The 24,654-nt window shown below is 38.1% G+C and overlaps 1 protein-coding gene and 1 non-coding gene across 2 annotated transcripts; both read left to right on the top strand.

Annotated features, from left to right (window-relative positions):
• The first annotated feature begins 7,962 nt into the window (after window positions 1-7,962).
• LOC117785420 (gamma-butyrobetaine dioxygenase) lies at window positions 7,963-9,524 on the top strand. Its single transcript, XM_034623409.1, has 2 exons — window positions 7,963-8,900; window positions 8,965-9,524. Exons 1-2 carry the CDS (start codon window positions 8,050-8,052, stop codon window positions 9,284-9,286), a joined length of 1,173 nt encoding a protein of 390 aa, XP_034479300.1. The 5' UTR covers window positions 7,963-8,049; the 3' UTR covers window positions 9,287-9,524.
• Window positions 9,525-22,428: 12,904 nt separating this feature from the next.
• Window positions 22,429-22,501, top strand: Trnak-cuu. The gene has a single exon. It is a non-coding gene; the product is annotated as a tRNA-Lys (tRNA).
• The last annotated feature ends 2,153 nt before the right edge of the window (window positions 22,502-24,654 follow it).

Raw genomic sequence — 24,654 nt, 5'->3', positions numbered from 1 at the left:
TGTTGGCACTGCCAGCAACAACAAATAAAAAAAAAAGTCGGAAAAGCTATAGTTGGGATTCCGACCATAGAATATCCGTTACTTATTTCAATATATAGAAAAGTACTTTATCAGGTATGTTTTACAACTTTATAACACGGCTAAACAAAATTATGACAAAATTAAATATTTATTAAATTGAACTAAAATATCTTTTAATTGAATAAAAATGCATAAGAAATTTGTACGAAAATTATAAATCTGTGATATTTTAGGAACAAAATTTCGAACTGTTGTTTTTAAAAACATTTCTCTTCAAAATCTCTAGAGATTGCTGGAACACACCTGTATAAAAATTACTACCTTATAAAAACTATTGCATACTTTTAGGTGCTTGTATTGCCTTAATTTGTAAGCTTTGGTTAGCTATTACTGCCGTTGTACTTGTGCGATCTTGCTGCGGTTAAGTGAGATAATAGATAGTATTAATAGATAACGTTAACTACCATCAAATACGTATTATCTTGAAAACTGTGAGTGGTGTGGTTTTTCGCGAATATATATTCTTTAAAGGGTCGAAGATGTCTCCTTCTGCCTGTTACATACATTTGAACGCACACAAAATACCCTTTTACTTATTTTTTAAGTAACGGGTATACCAACAACAACAAAGCCCAGTTCAGTGGGCGTGGCCAAAACGCATTGCAGGGCGCAAATGTTGTTCCGGTGACGACCCCGCATGCGACTCCAGCTGCAGCTGCAACGGGCGGGAGAAAAGCAAGGGCAAAGGCAAAAGGAAAAAGGGAATCTCAGCCAGAGTCGGAGTTGGAGCTGGAGCTGGAGTCACCATTGGATGGCCCGCAGCAGCTCTTGGATTTGTTTCGAGGGATTTTCAACAAAGCGCAGCGCACTTAATTCTCTTTACGCACACACGAAGAGGGGCACAGAGTGAGGAGGGGAGGGGAGTGCAGGGGGGAAGGAAAGGCAGACATGGTATGACAGGCTTTTTATGCCTAAGTATCTTAAGTTGTCAGCCTGTAAAAGGCAAAAGAAATCCTTTAATTTGCAGTAAAATGCAAAAAAGCAGCGCCACTTTGTCACAGCCAGCATGTGTGTGAGTGTGTGTGTGTGTTAGACATGTGTGTGTGTGTGACATGTGTGTGTGTGTGTTTGTGTGTGTGTTTGTGTAGAAGGCAACAAGTCAGCGTACATTGGACTTTGCCACTTGGCATGCGAGGCGAAGGCGAAGGCGAATCGCCTCAAGGTATGCAGTAAATTAAAATGCAGAGACATTCTGCTAGCAGCCAAATGACATGATGTGTGTAATAGTGTGTGTATGTGTGTGTGCGGGTGTGTGTGTGTGTCTGAGGCGAGTGCACTTTCTTTGCACTTTTCACATTAAAAAGTTTTGCCCGCAAGCAGCCGGCTAAGAAACATCTTACCAAGTAGTGGCAACTGAACTTCGGTTTTGACAGCATTTACACACAAACACACATACACACATTGCTCCTATACACACACACGCACACACACAATGCATTGAGCCATAAATGCATGACTTTGATTTTGTGCGGGTTGCTCGGCAAGTTTGTTGAGCATTTGTTATGTTAAAGCCGACAACTTTTTAGGCACACCTCGCTGACAGTTTTGCATATGAATGGCAAGCATGCAGCCAGGCAGGCAGTCAGCTCGAGCTATGGCCAACACGCTTATGGCCACGTTAATGGCAAACTAAACTGCAAACTTTGCTTTTGCCAGCGACGCACGCATACGTAATAAAAGGTGTAAATGAGCAAAAGAGCCAACACAGGCTGGCAGGCAAGTACAAGCCACCAGCAACCACACACCTGGTGGCAAGATGGCAAGGTGGCAAAGTGGCCAAGTGCAGATGATGGCTGAGGCAATGCCGGAGGCAGTCAGCCGCATAGGCGCACACGGACGGACTGCAGGACAGACGGACAGACGGACAGACGGATGGACGGATGGACGTATATGGACTTACGCCTTGGGCCATTATAGGGGCCACTTGCTGCCGTTACAATGCCTCTGCCTAGGCGAGGGGAGAGTGGTAAGAGGGGCTATTTATGTTGGCACTGCACAGTGGATGCATGTGAAGCGAATGAATGCTGTTGAAAGTTGTGAATACTCACACTTATCGCAAGTTCTTCGAGAGCTCTTAATCTTATTTGTTTTTGGCATTTTAAAGAAACTTTAACTACCATTTTAAAGATGGGCTTGTCTCTAAAAGCCTGTAAAAGCAGCTGAAAGCTTCAAGTTTTACTAATTGCTTTGCGAAGTACAATTGAAAGTTGAGAAAGCGAAATAAATATGGCTATGATAGAAAAATAAGCTTATAGAACATAAAAAATACGCTTAAAAGAGAATAAGTTTAATTTTTATATTAATTACACTTTCAAAATAATTTTATTAAAAAAATCATGCTTTTGAAAGCTTTTGCTACTGTATAAATTTATAAGAACAACAACATATATAATTGTTACTGGGAAAGCTTCTCAAAATAGTAGTTTTTCAAAAAATTAAAGTATACTTTTAGGTGCTCATATTCTTTATGTTTTTTATTTTATACATTCTACGTGTACTAAAATAGATTGACAAAAAGCATTTAGTTTTAATTCAAAATCAATTTAGAAAATATTATTATAAGCTAACAATTTAATTATAATAAATATAATTTAAGAATCTATAGCTGTAAAGTTAATAAAGATAAGTTGTAAATTCTTAAAAAACCGGAACTTGCAAAGACTTTGAGCTTTCCGTGGCTTGAAAGTTGTTTGTTTTTTTTCTTTCAATTAGAAAACTTTACATTTATTTCCATGGTAAATTTCCATGTGTATTAAACTAAATTTAGCGTCACTTTGAATTACGGCTGCTGTGAGGCGAACAACGACGACAATGAGGTGGACGAGAACGAGGACGAGGACGACTGGAAGGCTGTGGCAGGCTATTATAATACAAGTAGTACTGCCAGCTAGCCAGCAAGGATGCCATGCCAGCCAGGATGCCTTGAAACGTAACAACCTATGTATATGAGAGTTATAATGCGCTCATGTTTGCAAATTTATGTAGTTGTAAGTTGCCGCTGCCGGAAATGTCATAAAAAAAGGCATACAAAAATATGTATGTATAAAAAAAAACCATATATATGTATAAATAAGTGTGAGGCAGCCGGAACGAGAAGCTGGCGGATGTGAAGCGTGGCCGTGAGAAGCTCGGACGCGTTTAAAGTGCAATTAGCGCACGTAATTGTAATCGAGTTGGCCAACAACGGAACATTGCCAACTTACCATATTAAATCCGAACCCGAGTCCGAGTCCAAGTCAAGGCGCAAGGCGTGGCTGCTTTTCTACTTATTGTTGTTGTTGCCACGCGGCTTCCGGCAGGTGGCCAAACAGACCCTTCGGGCTTTTCAGCAGTTGCGACCGCAGTGTATATGCTGCCTCTTTCCCCTCGCGGTTATTTTTTTTAAAAACATCTTTTTTAAAGGCAACGTGGGAGCTGTAAATAAATTTGGCACTTAATCATATTTACGGATTTGGATTTGTGGCGCATTTATTTATGTGTCCCACAGTGGCTGCCACATCTTGAGTCGCAACGCAGTTGGCTAAAGCCAGCGACGTTCTTTGGACTTGATTTCGGTTTCTTTTGGCCGCTTTCCGGCCATGGCCACAGCGGAAGTGCAGTCGCAGTCGCATTTGGCCAACAAAATGCGCCAATTTGCGCCATTTCAAGTGTCACAACAACAACAACAACAAAATAACAATTACAGGTACAACAATGTCAAACGAGGCAAACTCCAAACGTTGCCTAATTATGCGTTTCTGGCTTTGTTATTCCGTTATACCGTTTCGACCTGCTTGCTCTGCGGCTTTTTTGATGCTGCCCATGAGGCTAATTAGGCCTAAAGCGCGACCATTGTGAACATCGTTCACAATTGCCAGCTCTCGCCCGTTAGCTGCCCTTTGTTGTGGAAATAAACTACCCCTTACCATTCCATCACCTTTTCAGGTGGCACTTCCGCTTAGTTACATTTTGGAGTTCATTAATAATTTGGGTATTCAACGTAAAATATCAACAGTTGAGTGTCGAATTCGATTCGATAATTGTAAATATAAACCAATATGATTAGCATTGTTATTTTGTCAATGTATACCCTGTAGAAGAACTAGCAAGCGAGGGTGTACAGTAAGCAGATGCCAGATTAAAATAAAATATAAATGAAATAGAAAAAAAGCACAAAATTCAAAATTTATTTGAAAATTGTTGTTAAAGCTATATGTCAATTAATTCCTAAATATTGATTAATGTTCATAGTTAAATTTTACTAGTATTACATTTCGCTTGAAAATCAGCTAATTTTTGATGAAGTTATGAGAGATCAAAGTTTTTGAAAAATGTCAAGGGGTAGGTATGGAAAATCGGATGATATATGGCTTAGAATCGAAAAAATATCAAATTTTGTAGATGATAAAAATTTAAATGCAGAACCAATTAAGAGGCCAAATCATGATCAAAATGACACTCCGCTTGAAAATCGGCTAATTTTTGATGAAGTTATGAGAGATCAAAGTTTTTGAAAAAATGTCAAGGGGTAGGTATGTAAAATCGGATGATATTTGGCTTAGAATCGAAAAAATACCAAATTTTTTAGATGATAAAAATTTAAATGCAGAAACAATTTAGAGGCCAAATCATGATCAAAATGACATTCCGCTTGAAAATCGGTTAATTTTTGATGAAGTTATGAGTGATCAAAGTTTTTGAAAAAATGTCAAGGGGTAGGTATGGAAAATCGGATGATATATGGCTTAGAATCGAAAAAATACCAAATTTTTTAGATGATAAAAATTTAAATGCAGAATCAATTTAGAGGCCAAATTATGATCAAAATGACATTCCGCTTGAAAATCGGTTCATTTTTAATGAAGTTATGAGAGATCAAAGTTTTTGAAAAAATGTCAAGGGGTAGGTATGGAAAATCGGATAATATATGGCTTAGAATCGAAAAAATATAAAAGTTTCTAGATGATAAAAATTTAAATGCAGAACCAATGAAGAGGCCAAATCATGATCAAAATGACATTCCGCTTGAAAATCGGTTCATTTTTAATGAAGTTATGAGAGATCAAAGTTTTTGAAAAAATGTCAAGGGGTAGGTATGGAAAATCGGATGATATTTGGCTTAGAATCCAAAAAATATCAAATTTTCTAGATGATAAAAATTTAAATGCAGAACCAATTTAGAGGCCAAATCATGATCAAAATGACATTCCGCTTGAAAATCGGTTAATTTTTGATGAAGTTATGAGAGATCAAAGTTTTTGAAAAAATGTCAAGGGGTAGGTATGGAAAATCGGATGATATATGGCTTAGAATCGAAAAAATATCAAATTTTCTAGATGATAAAAATTTAAATGCAGAACCAATTTAGAGGCCAAATCATGATCAAAATGACATTCCGCTTGAAAATCGGTAAATTTTTGATGAAGTTATGAGAGATCAAAGTTTTTGAAAAAATGTCAAGGGGTAGGTATGGAAAATCGGATGATATATGGCTTAGAATCGAAAAAATATCAAATTTTCTAGATGATAAAAATTTAAATGCAGAACCAATTTAGAAGCCAAATCATGATCAAAATGACATTCCGCTTGAAAATCGGTTAATTTTTGATGAAGTTATGAGAGATCAATGTTTTTGAAAAAAGTCAAGGGGTAGGTATGGGAAATCGGATGATATATGGCTTAGAATCGAAAAAATATCAAATTTTCTAGATGATAAAAACTTAAATGCAATTAAGATGCCAAATCATGATCAAAATGACATTCCGCTTAAAATTCGAGTCAGTTTTCTTTAAGTTATGACAGTTGGCAGTTTGTCAACTCTTTGATTTCAACTGTACCGGTACAAGCGTTTCGGTTCCGGTTTTAAATCTGTCCTGTTTATCTGTCCCTTTTTTTTTTACAAAACATTTTAAGCTCTTTCTTTATATCTAGGTAGTGAATACAGGGTATCTTATAGCCTATCATGCATACAGTTAAACTATAATATCTCTCGTTGATTTTGTGGCTTCTGTCTGCCTGCTCATAGTTTAATTTTAGTAATGGTTTAACTTTTATGTGCCTGGCAATTTATTGAAACTGCGGTTGACTTTGGGCAACATAACAATTATGTTATAAGCTTGATTATAAACGAAACTTAGTAAGGCCAATTAGCCATAATATTGCCAAATATTAAATTATCTCGGGTCGTTTACAGATTTGGAATAATAACTGACAGAATTGCGGCTTGTATTGCATTGGAAAATCGAAAAGCATCTCAAGGGAAAATGTCTATCAATATAAAATGTTTTATCACATCGGAGCTGTTGTTGTTGTTGTTGCTGCCGTTGATTACGATTATTGTTAAGTGCAGCTTGGAAAACTGTCAGGCAACAACACTTGAATGCATTTTCATTACACCTCATTACATTTCACTTCATTGCAATTGTGCGTTGTTGATGAATTTGATGTTGTCGTTGTTGTTGTTGTTGTTGTTGTTGCAGTTGTTTCTTCTGTTTGCGTTTGTTGTTGTTAAGCGCATGAATACTGAGTGAATGGATTGAGGTACTCGTTTACATAGATGCGAATGTTTTTGCATGTAAAATGTTTTTAATTGAAAACAATAAAGTTTTCTGGCTTTGACTGTTTTACCTCTGCATGTTTTCCGTTTCCCGCTGCTTCACTGTACAATGCATAAAATATTCCATAGAAATATGAAATGCTCAACAAATTAACAGCAGCTAAGAAAAGAACGAAATTTAAATACACTTTCTTAATATAAATAAAAGAAGAAAACAATAAAAACTTTTTTATATGTATACTGAGAAAAAATTAAAGAAAAAAATTAAAATACTAATATATTTAATTATAGTTTTATTTCTTTTTTTTTCCAATCCAATAACTTTATTTAAGTACCCGCATTTTAGGGCGAGTGTAAATCAAGTTGCTAAAAGCTGAGCATTCATGGATTATGTTTCTTTGTTTGAGGCGTGAAAATGGCGCTAAATGAAAATGGAAAATGCTGCAATGCCTGCCTATAGATAATAGATACATATTCGTACAGTCTTGTGTCTATGTATGTAAGTGTAACATTAACAACAATGAACAGAAAGTAAAATGCGAAAGTGATAATTAAAAATCGCGCCATATATATTGTTATTTGTTTTTTTTTTTTTGTGTATTCAACTTGTTGTTATTGTTAAAAAAAGTGGTTATTGTGTTGCTGCATTTTCTTGTCAGAAGTTGAATATTGCAAACAGCAGGGGAAGGGGCATGTCGATGATACGATATGAATGTGCAACATGGCGCATGAAGTGATCAATGCGCCTAACAATGATTGACAGCAATTCAATGGGAGAAGCAAACTTGGAGAATGGGAGCTGAGAGCAGACAGACTGAATATGAAAAGGCCGTTGAAAGGGCTGAGAGAGAGAGAGAGAGAGAGAGAGAGTGAGAGAGGGAATGAGAAAAAGAAATAGGGTAGGGGTAAGGCAAGTCATGTTGATGACAAACAATTATGCAGATTTGCAAACGTTTGCAATTTTCAACAAAATTAATTTTGCATTTTTAATTTTGCATTGAGGGTTGTCTATATGAGAGTGTGTGTGTGTGACAGGCATGTGTGTGGTAGCTTTAAGAGAAGCTTCAAGTCTTTAAACAAAACAAAGAGATTAATGCTGAGGCAGCAGCTATAATCAAAAAAAAAAAAAAAAACAACGACAGCAATCTATCACAAAGGATTGATAAGTGCTCGACTTCGACTGGCATCAGGCGAGAGCCTATAATCTATATAAGCAAACGAATACGAACTCGAATCCGAATCCGAATCCGAATACTATTTTGTCTAGACATTAGCAATTGCGTTTGGGCCACGTGTCTTTTCCAAACTGACCATGGGCTGATGTTGAAGTCGCTGCTTCGGTTTCTGCTAATTTTGAACTGATCTCGTCTCATTCTCAGCTCGTTGGTCTCGGCTTGCGGTTGTACTCGAACTCGAACTCGCACTCGTTGACAATGGTTCAGGTGAGCAGGGATCTGCAGCAGGAGCTGGTGCTGCTGCGTGTCTCCATGGAGCAGCCGGCTATGCAGTATCCGGAGATTTGGCTGCGCGACAACTGTCAATGCCCCAAGTGCTACATGCAACAGACGCGAAGTCGCCTGCCGCATGGCTGGAACAATCTGGACACCGGGGTGCATGTGCAACAGTTGAGCTGGTGTGCCGAACAGCAAATCTTGCAGATTGAATGGTCCGATGGCCATCACTCCGATTACACGTACAGTTGGCTCAAAGAGCGTGATTTCTCGCTAGAGAATCGCGCGCGTTATCTGCGCGACATTTACCGCCCCGAGCCGCAACTCTGGTCGGGGCAACAGTTTGAGCAGATTCAACGCGAGTTCCAATACCAGGAGCTGCTCAGCAGCGATGAGGCATTGCTCCAGTGGCTGCACCACCTGGCGGTGTACGGCTTGGCGCTGGTCAAGCAGGCACCACTCGAGGCGGATGTGCTGCGCAATCTGTGCAACCGCGTGGGCTTCATGCGACGCACCACCTACGGCGACGAGTGGAGTGTGCGTGCCCAGCCGGGTGCCAGCAACTATGCCTATCTGGCTGCACCGCTGCCGCTCCACACGGACATGCCGTACTTCGAGTATAAGCCGGGTGTGACGCTGCTCCATACGCTGCAGCAATCGGACTCGCCTGGCGGCTGGAATCTGCTCAGCGATGCCTTCCATGTGGCAGATGTGCTACGCCAGCGGCATCCCAGTGCTTTCCAGGTGCTCAGCGAAACGCCCGTCGATTGGGCGGACATGGGCAGCGACAAGGACCTCACCTTCCACAACATCTGGCGTGAGCCGGTCATCAAGTAGGTCAACTCTGTTTAATACTAACTCTATCAACTCTTTAAACATCCCTCTCTTCCTGTGCAGCCTGGACGCCAATGGTCGCTACAAGCGCATCAACCATAGCATTCCACAACGCGACAGTCACTTCAGTGTGGCACCGCATCTAGTGCGTCCCTGGTATGAGGCGATGGCCCTGTTTAGCCGACTGGCCAACGAGCAGGCCTGCACCTTCAAGACCACACCCGGCGACGTTCTCACCTTCGACAATCTGCGCATGGTGCACGGCCGTACCGGCTACGATGACACGGACTGCAATGTCCGGCACATTGTTGGCGCCTTCGTCGACTGGGACATTGCCTATTCGCGCTGGCGAGTGCTCCGCCGTTCGCTCGGCTATTTCAAGTAAAGCCCCGGGCAAACACCTCTTGAAACCAAGGCAAACTATCTATAGAATTCTCAGCTGGCTTATCAGTGTCACAACACGTGAATAACAAAATAGTTGCTCAGCTTTTCTACGTCAACGAAATGGTTACCAGCAACTATGTATGTTATCTGCCTAATCAGCTTGGAAAAAAATATTGCTAATAATGATTTAAATGTTTTCAAATCCAAATAGTTTAAGCTACACACAAATAAATATTCAAACATACTCTTTTAATTGTTTTTGAAAAAAAGAAAGTCTGAGAACAGTTTCTATCTTTAAAATTAATCAGTTAGTGTTCGCATCTTCTAAATATTACATCAAGTCATTCTCAATAACCTTTTTGTATCTGTTATAAATTAGAATATACAGTTAATCAAGTGAATAAAAAAAAATATATATTTACTTTATTATTATTCCTGTTTTTAATTATTTTTATTTAGGGTTAGTAGAGTAGGATATAAAATAAATAATATGATCTAAGGGTTAGAACTATTTTTTTAAAATTAAAAACAAGCTTGTGCATTTTTTGCCTTGTCCAAACAATACTGTAGCTTTTTTGGAATGACTGCAGAAATCAAATACAAAAGCATTTAATTGAGAACTTTTCATGACTACTAAATTTACTTTTATTAACTTTATTAAGCAACTATTAATAAACTTTCGCCTCTACGTAGAATTGATCAGTCAATCAATCTGAATCAATCTAGATTTATTTATTTATAGAATATATCTATAAATGATATTTTCTCAAATTTTTCATATCAAATTTTAAATCAATGTCATTAACACTTAACTTATTTTTGCAAATTAATTTGAGTAAATTATTGTAAGTAAATCAACCAAAAAAAAAAAAAACAAACCCCTTTTATTGATAATGATGATAAGAGCAAGTCACTCTCGGTAACAATATTAATGTTATGTAAATGGTCTGTTCGAGTCTGTGGAATTTTTTCATTCAGAATATCAGCAGACACTATTTTGAACATCATATGTTGAGTTGTCACTATCGGAATACCCCTAGAAACAAACAATAAACTAGCATAAAGCATCTGTTTTTGAATGAATTACGAATCTCACATGTTTCTACTGATTAAACAAATTGTAAACACATGACAACAAGTGAAAGTCAGCGACACGTCATTTGTTTACTCGAAAAATGCCAGTAGACATTTAAAAGAATTGAATTGAATTGTATTGGATTCAGTTGCTCTTATCAGTGGCTGACTGAAACAGTATTTGTATTTCGAAGATACTTTTGTGGCGTGTTTATCAATTTGTGGCAGCAAAAGAGCGGCAAACAGACATTGAAGTGTCGGCAGCTTTTAGTGTCGTCTGTAAATCACGCAAATGTGTTGCAACCACAGAGACAAAAAACCCCTTTAAACAAGCAACAAGCCAACTTTTCTTTCCCCCACCCTCTCTCCACTCTTCTCTCTGCCACCGAACATACACACACCTTTAGAAACGGGTAAAGATTTTTACGGCATTGCCACATTTTGACGGCACCTTTTGGCAGCGCCGGAAGCAGTTTGTTGTTGTTTTTTTTTTTGGTTTTTTTTTGTTTTGGGTGCGGTTACCCAGTGGCAAATCCTTGGCAAATCTTTTTATTTATGTCATTGATGCCAGCAAGAAACACACAAAGCACACCAAATACTCGTACACACACTCGGCATCTGATTTTCAGGCAGAGCTCAGAGGTTTGGTAAGGAGCACATGAATTTCTGCATGCCAGCCAAGTAAATCCCTCTAATAATCCACATAATAAGCAGCTGGAGAATGCTGCACTGTTAAAAAAAATGTTCTAAAAACAAGAATTTGGTCTCAAAACTAAATTCTTAAATTAAGAAAGCACATCTTGCTTTTAAGAAAATTTCAAATAAGACCAAGTTTTTATTTTAAGTTTTTATTTAAATGTTCTTAAATTTAAATAAAAAAAAAAGATACTAAAAATAATTTTTACATTAATAATTTTATTTTATTTTTTTTAATTTCGACTTTTATACATTTTATTCTGTTTTGGTAATTTTAAAAATGTTTTTTTAGATTGTTACGAGTGGGATTCGAACCGGCGCCTACTGCTTCACAACTGAAGCAGCGTCTCTAACCAGAGCGCCACAGTTCCACTTATTTTTCTAAATGATATTGTGCATATTTATACTTTCCAAACAATTTAAGATTTTTATGCTTGTATTAAGAACTTTGATTTTTTAGATTAATATTCTTAGTTTTAGGTCTTCAAATGCTCTTATTTTAAGAACAAAATATTTTGATTTAGTATTAGATCTTAAAATTTTATTATTTTAAGAACAAAATATTTTGATTCAAGAAGTTGGTCTTTTTTCTTCAGTGTGAAGATGTTGTAGATGTTATAGATGCTGTAGAGAGAGTGAGAGAGAGAGAGTCACAAACAGCAACAGCTGACAAAAGGGTTGCAACTTCAACTTCAACTCAACTCCTGCCTCTTGTTTATAAGTTCATAAAACTCAACGAGCCAGGGAGGAAGAACTCAAAGGGATGGCATTGCTGTCACATAAAAGAAACGTTACAAAGAAAAGTAGTGAATGAAACGAAAAAGAAAAAGAAAAACAGTCAGAAAACCAATTTCAGTCCATGGGATTGAACCAAAAACTCTTTTACTGCCCCGTGTCCATAATGTGTAATTGAAAACCTGCGCTGTATTGCACCCAAGGGATAGGGTTCGATGTGAGCAACTAATTGGCACAGTTGCCGCAAAAATGGTGGCACATTCAGTGTGACACTGACACCGCTGGCCATTATGTAAACAAGGCCAAGAGAGCAAGGCGCAACGCTTGCCAAATAGCTGTCACCTTGCAAATAATGCGCTCAATTTGTAGACAGATTTCAAGAGCAGACAGCAAGACAGCGAAAGAGAAAGAGTGAGAGAGAGAGAGAGAGAAACACAATTGGCAAACTAAAACGCTTACATACAATTTCCACAATTTCCGCCATTTTCCGCTGGCAACCCCATGATTAGAGAAGGGTCTGTGGCACAGATTTGTGGCAAGATCTAGCCAGAAGTTTGGCTGTCACAATGATAAACATGCGGCAATTGACGCAATCATTGTCTGTCCATGAATTGAATTAAATCAACTCAAGTGCGACAATTCTGCCAGCCTCTCTCTCTGCCCCCTCTCCACCCTGCCAAAGAATATGAATTTGTTTGCCACAGTGCAACATTTTTTTGTGTCTGTGTCTGTGGCAAATGAATGGGTTGTGTCATGCATGTCCGCCTCCAAGCATTGAAATCAAACTGAAAGTAATACGAGTATAACTATATGGAGTATATTCTTATGGCATCATTGTCAATCCTTTGTGCCATCCAAACTGACATTGGGGCGTATGCGTAATGTTTTGCCCTGTAATTCCGTTTGATTTCGATGTGTGCAGGACATTAGCGCGGCTCAACGGCGCATTTCGCTTATTAGAATTCGTTTGTGCCGCTGGAGTATCATAAATTTTCCGAGCTGCCGCTGCCGCTGCCGCTGCCGCTGCCTCCTGCCACGTGCCACATACGTTCTGGGCAATTTCAAAGTTTATCACCAAAGCGTCTGCAACTTATATGCGTCTCACTCTTTCTCTCTATCTTCCTTGCTTCCGCTGTTTTTCTGTGTCTGCACGTCTGCTGTGGTTATGTGAAATCACATCGTAAAAATGTCCAAGTCCAAATGCCGTGCAGCAAAGCTCATAAGTCCTGCTTCTTCAGCTGTTCTCTTATTCGCTCCTTTTGCTCCTTTCTCTCCTTTTTGCTTCTTATCGTTTCACCTGTCGCCTGGAATTGGCATTAGCGGTCCAACCCTTTTGGCCCATGGCCTTTCAATTTATAGATGGCGCGCATATAAATATTTATTTCGTTGTGCAGCTGCCTTCCCCTACCCCCTCCCCCCACACACCACCGGCACCACCATCGATACAGTCGTCATACCTTTGCATCATTATTATTTTTATTATGGCCTTAAAAGCATCGACATTCATGTCTGCGTCTCGACTTGCAGTTTTTCCTTTTCAATAAGCGAAAGTGCTTGCCCCAAGTTCACAGACGTTCTGCTCCTCAGCGTTGCACGCTTTATGCCAGCAAATAATTAAAGGTAACAATCATGTGCTTTATATGTACATAAATTCCTCTTTTAAATGCCCATCTGCCCCTTCGCCCCCAACCAAAAAAAAAGCCTACTGAAAATTGTGCCACATCAGCGAAACGTAAACTATTATATGTTTTCGGATTGAAAATGGGGCAGAGAAAGGGGCAGGGTTTTTTATCATTATTATTATCATTTTTCATTAGCAGCAGTTTATGGCCTCTGTCACAGCAAACAATGCAAATACGAGTGCTGGCAGCAACTGTTTTCACATTTCGGGCCAAATATATCGCAATTTTAATTAGGCTAAATCGTTGCATGATATATGTCTGTTGCTGCCACGTTGCTGCCTCTTAAATGCCAGCAAATGCGAAAGTGAAACTTGCCAACAGTTGACGTGTGTGTGCACACTATAATATTTAGCTCGTGCAACTAAATGTTGCATATACGGTGTGTGTCCTGATTGTTAATCCGCAAGCTGTATTTTATATGAAAGTAAAATGTATTACTAATTTTTAAAAATATGTAAATAAATTAAAGTAAAAATATAATTTATAATTAGTTTTAGTTAATTTTTTTTATAATTATTACTACACACATCTTTTACATTATAATTATTTAATAACTTAATACTTTATCTACAGCAGTGTTATTAACATTATTTGTAAAAATCGACAATAAAAGAATCGATTTATCTATCAATTGGCAAATAGTACAACAAGTTTCAATGTCAAGTTTTCAAAAAACAAGTAATAGATAAAAATTTAATTTTCCAAAATTTATATTTCCAAAGAAACTCGGTTAGTATTTGATGTAGTTATAACAGTTTTAAGTTTTGGAGAAAGTAAAGACTGTCGAATTAGATGTACAGTGTTGGCAAAAAAATAGAATTTTCCAATTTTGTTGCAGAATCAACTTGAACTTGAGTTTGTAGATTTCTTATAAAAAACGAATTTATTAAAAATAAAATAATCGACTTAAAGTAGTTAAAAATCGCTTTCGTAAAAATTAGGTAGTCGATATTTCACTACATTTTTACCTCACTAAATTTTAGTACCTATAAATAAATACATATATTATTTTTAATATTGATTAAACATTTTTTGTATTATACTTATTTTATTATTATGTTTTTCAATAGTTTAAAAAACTCAAATGTTTATTTTTTAAATTTATTTAATTTATTCTGCTTATATTGCATCAATTGAATATGTAGGGCACTTCCATAGTCGACCTTATGAAATATGTGGCTTAATTTAGTATTGTAGACTTTTATATGCTTCAATTCTAATGAATATTCGTGTACATTTTGAAATAATGAAAACAACTGACAGTCGAAATGCCAAATTAAGCACAAAATACACATGCAGAGAGACAGAGAGGTGGTGGGGGTGAGAGAGAGAGAGAGAGAGAAAGAGAGAGAGAGAGAGAGAGAGAGAGAGAGAGAGAGAGAGAGAGAGAGCATGCCTGAGCTGCAGGCGGACAGCAGGTAAGCATTCAACAACAACAACAAGAACAAGAACAAAGGCAAAACCGTAATTAGTTCATAAATTGAGCAGCATTATGCAATAATTACATTATAATTTGGACAATACTCGTGCTCGCATATCATAAGCCTTGATTCTGTATTATTTGTTGCCGACAGCAGTTGAAGAATGGCAAAAGGAAAACGGCAAACGGTAACGGTAACGGCAACTGTAAATTGGTTAACAATTATACAAATCTCATAATGAAGTTAAAACGGTTCGCTTGCACCGGAACATGAACAGGAAGTGGAACTGGAACAGGAAGAGAGTTAAGAATGAGGTTAAAACTGGGAATGAGACTGAGGCTGAGGTTGAGGTTGAAGATGGAGATGGAGATGAAAATGGAGAAGGAGGATTATTAGCATTGCCTGCGGTCAGCAAAATCCCACTCTTGTACTGTAAAAGCTTCTGCTCCATTTGCTCAGACCAAATCCTGTAAAATTGATTAGCTGTTGTTACCGGTTACGGTTTACGGTTTACAGATTGCAGCTGCCTTTAGCAACAGTTGCAGCAGTTGGTTTGACACCAGCCAATTTGCAACATTTGTTCTGTAAATGAAAACCCTTAACAGGTGTTGATGTTTGCTAAGTAGCAGCTGACCTCACCTTTGACCCTGCCACTGACTCTTGCGGCACGCTTAGCTGCACATTGCTTTGATTTGATTATTTTCTATTTTGCAACAAATTGTATGCAAATAGTTGCGGCTTTAACTACAAAACGAACCCTAAAGACATTTAATATTTTCCAGTTACAACCACAATATTGACCTTTCACCTGGCCAACTGATGTTACTTCTGTTTGCCAGACAAACTGCATAAAATGCCCAGACAATTGGTTGCACAGCTTGTTGCATGCGGGCTGTCGATCAAAATCTTTGCAAATTGCCAAAAAAAAAAAAAGTAACAAAATTGCAAATTTGTTATTTGGCAATAAAATGTAATTCAGGTGTATCGATTGCTGGCTAATGAAGAGGTTTAATCAACGCCCCAATTGATTAACCATAAACAAATTGTGTTGCAATTCCAATTAGTAACTCAAGTGATTTTGCAACTTGAGATTCGAGACTCGATGCTTGAAAGCTTGCCACAAGCTGTTGTTGCCTGGCGGCATTTCAACTGCAATTTGGTTAATTGCTTTACGTTCAGGTATGTGTGTGTGTGTGTGTGTGCAGGTGTGTGTAATCTCACAATTTCATATGCATATTATGAGAGTATTTGCAACTTGGCTTAAATTACTAGCGAATTTTATGAGCTTAATAGTCAATAAGCCAAAACATTTCCACAACTTGCTGCCAGTCTGTGTGTGTGTGTGTGTGTGTGTGTGTGTGTGTGTGTGTAAGGGTGTGTGTGTGTGTGCCCTGTCAACCCTTTTTTGTGTGGGGTTGCCTCATTAGACGACGACACATTTGGCCATTGATGCTGGGCGTTAGAATAAAATTCAAGTTTTTTATGTGAGCTCGTAAACAGAATTGAATTGCCGCCTCTATGTGCGTGTGTGTGTGCGGGTGTGTGTGTGCGGGTGTGTGTGTGCGGGTGTGCGAGTCTATTATTGTGTGTCTATGTGTTGGTGCTGGCCTTTTTAATAGTTAACGAGCTCCAAAAACTTGGCGCCCTTTTGTGTTGCCCGCGCACATCCTGGCAATCTTCCAGGGCTGGCAAAAGCAGGGCTGGGAATGGAATGAAACCCTTGACGAAAAAATGTTACGGTCAAGGGCTGAGCTCATTGTTAACCATTGTTGCAAATTTTCTTTTATGAGTTTTGCAAGAGGTTATAAAAATGGCATGACCGGAAATTACAAATGTCCATATAATGTCAATACAAGTGCAGATTAGTGGCTGTCATGTGGCTCGTTTTCGAGGGAGTGAAGGGGGTGGCAATTGTGCTAAATTTAAAACTGAATTGCCTGCCCAACTCTCTCTCTTTCTCACTCTCTCCCTCAGTTTATTTGCCTTAAACAAACAAACTGCCAAATGCCGGAAGTCATTTGCATGCACCCTCTCTCTCTCTCCCTCTCTCTCCCTCTCTCTCTTGCACTCCGCCACAGTATGTATGCATGTTTAGATGGATTTGTCGATTTGTGGCTGGACTGCAAATGCATTAAATGCGAGTGTAAACACTGCACAACTCGGAACAGATCCTGGCTCAACCAAAGGAGCGAACAGCGAGTCCTGTTCTGCTTCTGCCACGCCCACTCTGAGTGTGTGCGTGTGTGTATTGCTGGTGTTTTGGCATTTGTGTTAATTTCATGCCAAGCAGCAACTACACACACTCACACACACACACACACACACACAGTCTCATTGTGGTCTGTGCATCTCTGAATTATGTTTTTGATTTTAGTTGACAATAAGCGGGACACAAATTTATTGTCTACAACTGCAAAATCGAAGCGTTGACAACAGCAGCAACAACAGCAACAACAGCAATTGCTGTTGCTGTTGCCGTTGCAGTTGCAGCGTGGGCGTTTTGCGAAATTCTAACTGCGACAAGGCGTGGCACTGACAGCTAAACATAAACAAACACACAGACAAACAAACACAAGCACAGTCACAATCACAACTGCAACTGCAACAAGCACAAGTGTATGCAACATGCAGCACAGTGCAGTCCAGCATTGAGTTGCAAGTGCAACAACTGCAACACACACAACACTTCATATTAAAGTCCGCTCACATGTATATGTATATGTGTAAATGTGTGTGTGTGTGTGTGTGTGTGTGTGTGTGTGTGTCTGTGTTGTTGGTGGTGCATTTGTGGTTCCTGTTGCCTTGTTGAAACACACTCTGTCCCGCTGTCGCCTTGTCTGACTTTTTAATTGAAAATTGCCGCTATTTATGATTGCAACTCGCAGCCTGTTAAACAATTAATGCTTGGCTTTGTTTAAAACAAAATTTAAATACGAGTATTTTATTATCTAACAATTCTTTATATTTAAGCAAAAATTAATTGTCGTATTAATAAAAGTGTTTAATCGTTTCTTTCTGTAAAACTCGAAAACTCGCACTCTGTGATGTTATTTTAGTCAATTTTCTACAGATTCTTCTAAAGATTCTTGAAAATTTCATCTATCACAACATTCGGAAACTTAATTAAAATCCAAGCGAACTCTTAATATTTAGAAAAAAAATGATTATTGCTCAATTTATATAAGTGCACAAGAAATATAGATGTTAAAAGAAAACAAGATCTGAAATCTGCATAGAAATAAGTTCAGATTTTACAAAGTTGAAAGGGCAGGTAATCTTAATACTTTTTTATGCCCTTTAGTTAAAAAGTAAGTTAAAGGGTATATTATGTTCGTTAAAATGCAGGTAATAGGCATCTCCTATTCTAAAAAAGTTTATATATACTTGATCAGTGGCCGAGTCGATATAGCCATGTTCGTTTGTTCGTCCGTTCATAGCCACAGATTTTAAAATATAGCGTTTTTTTTTTTGGAAATAACGTCACCTTTTATTTTTATATATCAACCTACTTAATCGCAACAAGATCGTTCAAATTTGACGGTAGTCATGACTGTTTTAAATTGTTATGAAATATAAGCGGCTATAAGTATGTAATGGGTATTCCAATACTCGGCTCTCGACTATTTTATTTAAATAAATATTTTTTTGAAATTATTTTAATATATTTGGGCATATTTTTCCAAAATCTAGTTAAGTTGTCTGAAAACTATTTGAGTTTAACGTCACAAAAAAAATTATAATAAAATCCAAATATTTTTTTTATTATAAATAATGTTAAAATCTAAATATCTCTTTTATAAAATTTAATTGGACTTTACAAGAACTACTCTTTAATATGAAAATCTATTGGATAAAACAGTTTGCTGATTATATGGTATTTTGTGTTAGTCATTATATTCTATTCTGTTTATATAATAAACTTTATAACTTCTATTATTTCAGTTGATACTTTGAAATGTTTTTTATTGGGTTGGCTAAATTAGTAACGGGGTCATTACGGGACTTTATTTGTGTGTGGCATAAAATTGCAGATGACATCATAAACTTGCAACTGCCGCTGGGCAGAAGAAGTTGGAAGGGAGAGTTGAAAGGTTGCATTACACTTTCAGTTGAAGCTGCAACATATTTTGGCATGCAGTCAAGATGACAAGAGGCAGGTAAGAAGGAAGAGGCAGGCAGCCAGCAGGGAGCAAAAAGCAGCCGTAAAGGTGTTTTTATAGCTGCCATGACAACACATAGGAGGGTGGTAAGATGGGGAGGTGGGGGTGGTCAGATGGACAGCATGTTGTTTGCGCCTGGCAGTATAGTCGATATTTACACGCGACGCTGTCCTGTCCGATTGTCCTGTGACTGTGACTGCCAGGACTTGTTTGCTAAGGATTGGCTGCCAGGTAACAGCCAGCAAGAGATAGACAGAGAGCGAGAGAGAGCGACTGATAGCTGCTAAGTTGGCTTGCAGGTGTGATTTTATGCAATTTGCTTTCATATTAAATGAGTAGCTGCTGGAGCTGAGTGGGGGTTAGTTGGTTGGGTGGGGTACATAAAGAACTTTCATTCATGGCTCTGGTCTGCTCTGGCAACGGGTATCGGGAATCGGGAATCGTGCCCCTATGGCAGGCAGCAAAGTAACTGTGCAAACGTTGCAGCTGCAAATCCGCAATCAGACAAAGCAAATAATTTTGCAAAAATAAATATGAGGGATTATTGTAGAGGCTGGCAAGCGGGGTTAGTTGCGGGGGGCTGCAACAGCTGAAAAGTATGCTATAATAAAATGCAGCTAAGTCGAGAGACGACTGTCGGCTGTCGACTGTCGACGGCCTGCATAGCGATATTAAATTTCAAGTGCATGTGTTAAGCCGTCTCATTTTTGTGGCTGCCACTATTTGTGGCACAGCCCAGTCCTTGCAGTCGGCCTGCCATTGAAATGTTGTCCTTGTCTTGTGCAGCATTTGCTGCATCAGCAGCATTTGTGGCATCTGTAGCATCCCCTAATATGTTGCTCAATATAACGACATTCATCTGAATGCACTTGCCACTTGAGAGATTAGCCTGCAACCGAATTGTGTGGCACTCACAATTCAAACCCCTCGTTGTCGTCACAGATTTTACCTTTTGTCATTGCTTTTATTTATTTTTGTTATTGTCTATTTCTTGGCTTAGAAGCAACCCAAACCAGCCAACCACAGCAGTCATTATTTTGATTATGTAACTTTTTGTGCTGCCTTTTTTTTTCGACAGTTTGTTTGCATTTAGCTCCACCTGACCGCACCAGCCCCTGCCTCATCCCTTTTACCCCTTGTGCCACAACATGCCAAATTATTATTATTATTTTTATTTGCTTTTGTTGCTCTGCATTGTTGTTGTTGCTGGAAATTTACTTTTTAAAATATTAAAAAGTATAAAGAAAAATACCAACACTCTAATGTCGTATAAATTCATTGCGAAAAAATTGTCTGCGACAGTCGCAAAATGCAGAATCAGTAAAAATTTTTAGACAAATTAAATGAGGTCCATTAGGAGGAGCCATTGTTTGCATTTGACTGCACCGAAATGGGGCAGCAATTTTACCAAGACTATGGCGGTGTGTTTAAGCAGTGAATATACCCTATGCTTGTCTACATTAATGTGACAATGGAGGACAGCTGTGTGTCGGCATGAGTGTATTTATTTCAGTGTCTTCAAATGTTAAAAATAAATTAAAAATGGCAGCAAATTGTGTGCTTCTAGCCAGATAAATTATTTAAGCATATAATCTAAATACTAAAACTCAAATTTATAATGAAACGCATTAAATTTTAATATATGCTAGTCTCAAAGTTTCGATTTTCGTATTAAATGAAAAGCTGTTCTGTTGGAAGCCATCGATAAGAGTAAAATTTAATTAACAGACGCTTAATATAATGTTGGTGCTGTCTTTAGAGGCAGAAACACACACAGACAGAAAGAGAGAGAGAGAGAGAGAGAGAGTGAGAGGGAGTGAGGGAGAGAGCGAGAGGGAGTTAGAATGAACATAACATGACAAATGCACGTCATTTGGCTTATTAGAGGTTTATTTCGCTTTTGGCACTCAACTACAATACAATTACGCCACACACACACACACACACACTAGTACACTCGTACACTTGTACGCCTTTTGGCAATGAAATCCGGCTAAAATCAAAATCCACACACACACACACACACACACATATACAAAATTTGGCTTTGCGTTGTGCCAATTTGCAATTTCATTACAATGCTTAATCATCATTACTTGCCAGCGCCCCAAAGAACAGCTATAAAGCGCACACACACACACACACACAGTCTATATGTGTGTATACATTCACAATATTGCGTTCGCACTTCCGTTTCGTTCGTAAAATAAAAATCGCAACTGAAAAATGCCATTCGCCGTGCAATTTCGCAATTCTGCGAGTGTGTGTGTGTGTGTGTGTGCGTGTGTGTGTGTGTTGCTATGTGTGAAGAGCTGCCATGTCACCATTCACATGGCTGGATAGCCAGATGCAGGTCCGTCGCATTTGTTGCTAGTGGTATTTGATTATATATGTAGCCATATCATGCAGCAGCGTGCCACACCATGACACACCATGATACACCGTGCCACACCGTGCCACACCGTGCCACACCATAGACGTCACTGCAGTCGCGTCAAATGCAGTTTATGCCCTGGCCATAAATCAAAATTTTTGGTTTCTACTGTCAGCCAGTGGCAATAGCTATGAGCTCCAGGAGAACTCTCTCAGTTGTTGCACGATGATGTTGCAGCTGCAAGTGCTTCTGCTGCTGCTGCCTTTGGCGTTACTCAACTCGTTTATTTTCGTGGTCATAATTTGGCAATGCCAGTACTCGTAGCGCTGTCATCTCCCCACTTCTCTTCTCCCATTGTCCATTGTGCCTGGAAATCTTTGCTAAAATATTGGTTTAGATTCTGTCAAACAAATTGAATTTGCTAGTTTTTTGATGAAGCCAAATCGCAGCTAGTGGCAACAACAACAACAACAACAACAGCAACAAATTACAACAACTTCATTTGCATTCTGCCACAGTTGAAAAGTGTTTTCATTCCTTGCCACAGTTGCATTGTGCTCTCCACAGTAATCACTGACATTGAGAGCCAATCTACTTACTTGACTATTTGTAACAACAAATTGAAAGATTGTTCGAGCTCATTTCAATGGAAAAACAACTCGAGTAGATTTTGGTTTGTCTTCTCTGATTTCGAGAGAATTGGAATTCATGTGTTTAGGAAAATCGTTACTAAATTTGAATTCTATGTTAGATTTGTGCTCAATTTCTTGAATAGCTGGACTAATTACTGCTAAAGAAATTATATTTAATTATAAATTGAAAACATGAGCAGAGGACTCAATTAATTTAACTATACATTGAATTAAAAAATTTTAAATACGTCAAATTAATAAGTATTGGTACAAATTTAATATTTAAAATTATGAAAGTAATTCTGGAAGTAATTGAGTTGTAAAAATAAATATGGAAAATAAATCAGAAATTACAAAAATTCGACACAAGCCCGGCTAGCTCAGTCGGTAGAGCATGAGACTCTTAATCTCAGGGTCGTGGGTTCGAGCCCCACGTTGGGCGCAAACTAATTTTTTTTTTTAATTATGCCAGTATAGAATATTTTTGCGAATATGTAAAATAAAAATAATATATATAATAATAAAATAATAATATATAATATTTGATTCTTTAAGTTAAAAAAAAAAAGAAAGAAACTAAGAATTTTTGCTAGGATTGGGTAAGACAAAGAACAACCCAGACCCAGGGAACTTGAAGTACAAATATTAGCAAGTTCATGGTTTAAAAGTATTTAATAACAGCCTAGTTGCATTTTTAAATACGTATTTTTTGTTTATAGTATACCATAATAATTTTTTTTTTAACTGAAAAAGAGTTATGCAAGTTGATTATTTTGAACTCTGCCTTTTCAGGAATACCAAGATTTTGTTCAGTTGCTTTCAAAATCAGTTGCCATTTAAATCTCTAGAAACTTTTGAAATAATCAAGGCTGCAAACCTCTAAAATTGTGTTTAAGTTTCGGATCGGCGGTTCGAACCATAGAGCAAGACATCGGTTCGGTTCGCGAATTGGTTTCTGTCCCCCCTGAACCCAAGGTTTGGGTTCGAACCTTGGTTCAATTTCATACAACAAAATATTTTTATTGTTATACATTTTTCTCTAGATTTTGAACTAATTAAATTTTTTTTTTTAAAGAAATCAAATTTTGATGATAATTTAAATTCATTTGAAGATGTAAATATGACTTATTTTCATCCGAAGTCTCAAATAATTGCGTTATATTAGAAAACCATAAAATTTATGTAATTATTTATTTTTCGAGCTGAACCTTTTAATTTAGAAAGCGGTTCGGTTTAGGTTCGGGCTCGCAAAGTAAATAATCTTAGAGGTTCGGTTCATGATCCGGTTCAGGCTGCTTAGCCCGAACCGACCCGGTTTGCAGCCTTGGAAATAATTGCACTTTATAAAATAAATATAAAATATAGAGGATGTATTGTTAATTTCATTTATTACTACATATTTCTCTTAATTATGTTTACTTGACTTTCTTTTCCTTTTCTCTCTTTGCTTTTTATAAAGTAACTTAAATTTTTGTAGTGGTTTCACTAAAGATATGTATTTAAGTCAGACTGATCTTTCTCTTTCTCCCTAACACTCTCTGTCTCTGTCTCTCTCTTATCTTCTTATCCCTTGATCCTCTGTTAACCACATACTACTTTACTGCTGGCAATTCATGTGCTGTTGTTGAGTCAAGCTTAAGGTCCAATATGAGTAGCCTTATGGTTTCGCTGAACAAACACACACACACACACACACACACAGCAGCTGCCTTAAGCAGACACAAACACATAAACACTCACACATACACACATATATTCGTGCTTTTCACTGAGCATCATTCGACATGCGATGCGCGCCTCATTTGTTCGGACTTTCAACGTCATCATCAACAGCAGCAGCAGCGTGTGTGTGTACATGTGTGTGTGTGTGTGTTTGTGTGTTGCATAGGTGGCCAGTTGCTGCAGCGATTTTCACGTGTTGCAAGTTAATAGCGAGCCAAGTTATGGCCTGCAAGTGAGTTTTGGACTGTGCTCAGTTTATGTATATAAACATAAAATTCGTGAACAATGCACTAGACGAAATTTTCCACATGAATGGCAAATGATTTGACCAATAGTCATACCAAACAAAGAGAGAAGAGAGAGGGAGAGAGAGAGAGGGAGAGATGGAGAAAGAGAGCGCTTGTTACATACATGTTTTTTTCTACAATTGTGTGGCTTTTTATCGAAGCCATCGATCTTTGGCCTTGCGTTTGACAGATCAAAATTAGAAATCGTAGCAAACGTTGTGGCAACAACAACCACAACAACAACCACTACAACAACAATTTACTCTTAATGTGCATGTGCATGTGTGTGTGTGTGTGTGTGTGGCTTTTTCATAGCTAATTGAATGGCTGGCAAATAATTTGCTGCCTGCTTTTAGGCGCAGCTGAAAAGTGCAAAAAATTGTAAGAGGCAAACTGTTGTTGGCATTGTAGAATGAGAAGGTTTTTGGGGGGGCGGAGGGTACGCCAAACTGCCGTTACTCGCTTATCGACAGCAGCCTTTAAGTGATTTTCGATTTTAGTGATTTGGCATTTCATATGCAAAGCAGAGGAACGAAGCGTGCAACACGCAGCAGGCGGCACGCAAATTGTGGCAACTGTGGCAACT

This window comes from Drosophila innubila (genome assembly GCF_004354385.1).
Source record: "Drosophila innubila isolate TH190305 chromosome 2R unlocalized genomic scaffold, UK_Dinn_1.0 1_C_2R, whole genome shotgun sequence".
Lineage (NCBI taxonomy): Eukaryota > Metazoa > Arthropoda > Insecta > Diptera > Drosophilidae > Drosophila > Drosophila innubila.
The sequence above is the reverse complement of the archived record's forward strand: the minus strand, read 5'-3'. Positions and strand labels throughout refer to the sequence as shown.

Bases quoted from the DNA above. Each gene is read 5' to 3' on its own strand.
- LOC117785420 (XM_034623409.1), top strand. From the start codon at position 8,050: ATGGTTCAGGTGAGCAGGGATCTGCAGCAGGAGCTGGTGCTGCTGCGT. The intron at 8,901-8,964 runs GTAGGTCAACTC...CTTCCTGTGCAG, and splicing joins TGGCGTGAGCCGGTCATCAA to CCTGGACGCCAATGGTCGCT.